At 28.2% G+C, this 5255-nt stretch overlaps 1 protein-coding gene across 1 annotated transcript; it reads left to right on the plus strand.

Annotated features, from left to right (window-relative positions):
- Positions 1 to 570: 570 nt before the first annotated feature.
- On the plus strand, positions 571 to 4030 carry LOC150029871 (patatin-like protein 3). The gene is made up of 6 exons (XM_090310302.1): positions 571 to 758; positions 1017 to 1198; positions 1303 to 1489; positions 1588 to 1749; positions 1831 to 2142; positions 3621 to 4030. Exons 1-6 carry the CDS (start codon positions 645 to 647, stop codon positions 3843 to 3845), a joined length of 1182 nt encoding a protein of 393 aa, XP_090166428.1. The 5' UTR covers positions 571 to 644; the 3' UTR covers positions 3846 to 4030.
- The last annotated feature ends 1225 nt before the right edge of the window (positions 4031 to 5255 follow it).

The following is a 5255-nucleotide window of genomic DNA, read 5'->3' on the forward strand; positions in this document are numbered from 1 at the left end:
CAAACACAGATATCTAAATATTTTCACGATAACTTTAAAAATATTCATACAAAACAAATATAGTTATTTAAGGATGTCAGATATCTTCAGTCATCTAAATATTTCGATTATTTACATTAAGAAAAACAGACTCTCAAGGTTAATAATTTTTTTTAGATAAATAAAAAAACAAAGCAAACTAAATGTAGAATAAAATTGAGCATCCTTCAAAATTGAGCCATTAAAATAGTATATAAATCCAATCTTCAGCTATTTAGAAGATATGAACCTAATTTATTACATTTTTTCAAGGTTTTTTTTTTAAAAAAAAAAAATTGAGAACATTAAATTGGAGCCAAACTCAAGTTGGCAAGTGGGAAAAATATAATTTCAGTTATAAAATAAATAAAAGATATCACGTGAAACATTAAACAAAAAATAACAAAGAGTAGAAACTCGTAAAGTATTTAGGCTCGTATTTACATGATTGAAGAATGCCTAATTTTTATTTTTCTTTGAACTTGAGTCTATTTTCCCCTATAAAAACCCCTTTGAAAATAGGATATCTTACATTATAATCTCAAACTCCAATTGCAAAATCAAACTTATTATTCTCTTTTTTCTTTCCCTCTCACAAACCCCTTCTTTCAATTTACAAATAAAACATGGCTGCTGATTGTGAGAAGGGGAAGAGGATAACAATTTTGAGTATTGATGGAGGTGGCATTAGAGGTATCATTCCAGGAACTATTCTAGCTTTTCTCGAGTCTAAGCTTCAGGTAATAACAATACATACATTTTCTTTTAAAAAATGGACTCAATGTGAATTCGGATTGATTTCAAAAAGGTGAATGTTGTGAGGATCCCTATTGAAAAGATGGAGAGATCTTTTTATCTCGCGTAACCAATTCGTTGTGAGATGGAACACCATTTTTATCTAATATGGTATCAAAGCTTATGAAGGATATGCTAAGGATAGTTACTCCTTTCAGTGTCCTATAAGTTTGTATGGATCTTTTTTTTTTCTTTTTTGCCAGGAATTGGATGGGCCAGATGTGAGAATAGCAGATTACTTTGATGTAATTGCTGGTACAAGCACTGGTGGTTTGATTACCTCCATGCTTACAGCTCCTGACAAGAATAATCGACCTTTGTATGCTGCAAAAGATCTTAGTCGCTTCTACATAGAACATGCACCAAAAATCTTCCCTCAGAGAAAGTTTGTCATTTTCTTCTCTTTTGTATATAGTTTTTCAATTTGCAAAAAGGCTTTTCCTTATGGTTTTTCATAACTAAATTTGGTGTTTTATGGTATGATTGCAGTCATTTCTTAAGTTCAACGATGAATTTATTTGGAAAAGTTATGGGCCCAAAATATGACGGCAAATACTTGAGGTCATTGATAAAAGGATTGCTTGGAGATATAACACTCAAGGAAACTCTAACACAAGTCATTATTCCTGCATTCGACATTAAGCGTCTTCAACCTGTGATTTTCACCACAGCCGATGTATGAAAATCATTTATTATAATAAAATTTTAAACTAATATGTATTTCTTTTTATCCAAATTAAATGAACTAATTAACCTAAACTAACATTTTTTCAGGCTAAATGGGATGAGCTAAAGAATCCAAAATTAGCAGATGTTTGCATTAGTACCTCTGCAGCACCAACTCTGTTACCTAGTCACGAATTTCAAACTAAGGACTCAAAAGGAAATATTCGTAAATTCGACATGGTTGATGGTGGAGTTGCAGCAAATAATCCAGTAAGCCTTCTCTCGTAATAAAAAATTAGTCTTATACAAAATTAATGATAATGTAATGATCATTTAAAGTGATTGTTTTAGACATTAGCTGCAATGACTCATGTGAGAAAAGAAATGAGCATTTGGAAAGAAAGAAGTGAACTTATGGCAATAAAACCCATGGAAACATCAAAGAGGATGCTGATCCTTTCTTTAGGGACTGGTGCACCTAAAAATGATGAGAAATATAGTGCAGCTGTTTCTTCTAAATGGGGTATGATTGGTTGGATATACCATAGTGGAGGAACACCTATTGTTGATATTTTCACAGATGCAAGTGCTGATATGGTGGATTACCATATTTCTAGTATCTTCCAATCTGAACATCATCAAAGAAATTATCTTCGTATTCAGGTATATATATATATATACACTTTTAACACCATTTATTTTCCATACATTAGGCACTTCATTGATTACAACTTTATTTTAAATTAATCATATTTTCTTTTAAAATACATTTATACAAATCATAAACTACACTGCATTAGATAAATTCATAAATATAAAGTCGCATTTCAAAATTAATTGGCAATGAAAGGAAAAATCCATCTATTTATTAATGGTTGTGACCTTTTCCCAATTTTTTAATGTGAGGTCTTCAACATGTTTAAGGCCCTATTAGGATTGTTGTAGTTTTTAAAATAATTACTGACAATTGTGCTTTGTTTGACAAAATTTCAACTTAAACTTGAAAAAGTAAGTTAGAGTGTTCGGTAAATAAATAAATAAAAAATCTTATTTTAGATATAATAACTAGAATAGACTTATAATCAATTTTTAAAATTTTTTTTTATAAATAATTGTTTAGTATGGTAAATTTTGTTTGTTCTAGATTAATTTTTAAATATTAAGGAAAATGGCTTTATTTTTTTTAAAAAAATTAGTATGATATATATATATTTTTGAAAAATTGATGCATTTAACTCATGAAAATTGAAAATATACTTGATTATGTGAGAAATAGATAATATATAAAACAAATCTTCTTTTAAAATATAAAGTTGAAAACGAAATATTAATTAAAAATTTTACTATATTTTATGGGAATCTAAAAACTACTAGGATACTAGTGATTTTAACAAATTTAATTTAAATCTATTTTATCAAATACAAAAAAACGATTAAGATTTTTTACATTTTTGATAAAGCTAAGGAAATGTCAAATGTAATCTAAGATGGTTCCTTTTTAGGTTTACCATTCTTGAATTGAATCTAAATTATGAGTACTTATTTGGATTTTCATGTGGAATTCTCAATAAATGCATAGACATTATTTCAGGAAAAATTATATTTTTGGTTCTTTGGTTTAGTTCTATTTTGGTTCTTAAGTTTCAAAATGTTACAATTTTATATTTGAGTTTTGTTTTAATTTGGTCCATAGGTTTCCAGATTTGTACTTTTAATTTCGATCTTTCATTAAATACTTACTTTTCATCTTTAGTGTAAAAATCCTCACAACTAATAAATGTTAACACTAACAATGAAAAATGAGTATTTAGTGAAAGTTAGAAATCAAAAGTATACGTAAAAATCTTGAAACTTATGGACTAAACTAAAACACAACTCAAGTCTCAATGGTCAAACCTTAACATTCCGAAACCTATGAACTAAATTAAAATCAAATCCAAAACTTGAGAATTAACAGTGTAACGTTTTGAAAATTAGGAATCAAATAGAAATTAAACCTAAAATGTTGAGACATATTTCATTTTTTTTCTTTAAAAAGTATAAATATAGGTAAAACAAAATAAATAGGTATTATAATCAAGAAACAAATTAGATCTGAAAATAAAAATCGATAATATATGTGATTGTGGATTTACAAACAGGATGACACATTGAGTGGTGATGTATCGTCGGTGGATACTGCAACCGAACAAAATTTATTAAAGCTAATTGAGGTGGGAGAGAATTTGCTGAAGAAACCATTGTCAAGGGTAAATTTGGAATCTGGAAAGTTTGAGCCACTTGATGGCCAAGGAACCAATGAAAAAGCCCTTACTGAATTTGCTCAAATGTTGTCAGAAGAGAGAAAATTACGATTGAGCCCTTGAGCCCTTGAGCCCAATTCCATTTCATGATTTTCTGCTTCTTTATTTTCATGTTCATTTTTTCGTCTATTCAACTGTTTAAGCATTCCATATTTTAGTCCAATAAATTGTAAAAGTATTTCAAAAATACTTCTAGACTATTTAATCTCTTTTTTTTTTTTTTTTTTTAAAAAAAGGACATTTTTATACCACGTATTATAACTTATATATCACAAAATCGAGAAATATAGAAATGAAAAATATTATCTAGTCTTATTTTGATTTTTCCCTTGACAATAAGAATAACTAATAATTTGGGCTGATTAAGAATTAAAAAAAAAAAAAGTTGAAATATCATTTTAGTTCCCCTATTTTGAGGTGTTTAATTGTAGTCTAAATATTATCAATAAATTTAGTCCTTCAAAGTTAATTTATAATTTTCATTCAAGGAAATACACTAGGAAGGTGTTTTTCAAAATCTATAGAGTGGAACGACTAAAAATTAATATTTTTTTTTTAGAAAAATAGACTAAATTTAAGATTCATTGAAAGTAACAAAAATTGAACCTTTGAACATAGCAATACTAAAATTGAATTTTGTCCAAGTAATAACTTCAAAATTCAAGGTTATTATATGTAATCTTGAACGGTATGTGATTGACATATAGGTGAATCATGTTCATGCAATAACCTCAAAAGGTCAATAGTATGAGGATAAGGTTTGGTGCCTTATCTTGATTACACTATGGATATCATGCACTTTGTAATTGTTATTAATGATTAAATCCATATCATTCATGTGGAGAAATATGAATGGGGTATCCTATACAAATGGGGCATTTTGTACAAAGAGTTTGTATAAGACTGAGCTGTGAAATATTTAATCTCTTTTTATAACTCTGATAATTGAAGAAATTAATATATCATAGAATGATCATATATGACTTAATCTTAATCTTGAGTGATTATAAACTCTTATCTATGAGGGGCAATCCTTTGATTTGTAGGGCGAGAGTCATTCGAATAACCGATTCAATATGTCTACCATTTGGGAGACTTTAACTAAACAAGAAGTTAGGAGTGTAATTTCAAAAATTGGAATTCACTCTTTCCCATATAAGGAAAATAGATAAGTAGTTCCCTTAATCGTTGATTTTTGGACTTGAATTATAGGGCCCATCCTCTCATTAGTCTTCGAGACTATAAAAAAATTGTTCATTAGAAGATTAGTGGTAGTTAAGGAGAATGCGGTGATTACAGGGGTAAGAAGAACATTTGATCCAGCTATATTTATGAACAAATTATGAAGGATCGACTTATTTGTAATGATTATATCCATGGATGCAACTTATCCTACATTTCATAAGAGTTCAATTATAGGTCTATAGTGGAATGCCCAATAATTAGTGAATGAAGATTAATTAAAGAATTTAG

The sequence above is a fragment of the Benincasa hispida genome, unplaced genomic scaffold (genome assembly GCF_027475165.1).
Source record: "Benincasa hispida cultivar pf3 unplaced genomic scaffold, pf3_genome.v1.1 HicScf850, whole genome shotgun sequence".
Classification (NCBI taxonomy): domain Eukaryota; kingdom Viridiplantae; phylum Streptophyta; class Magnoliopsida; order Cucurbitales; family Cucurbitaceae; genus Benincasa; species Benincasa hispida.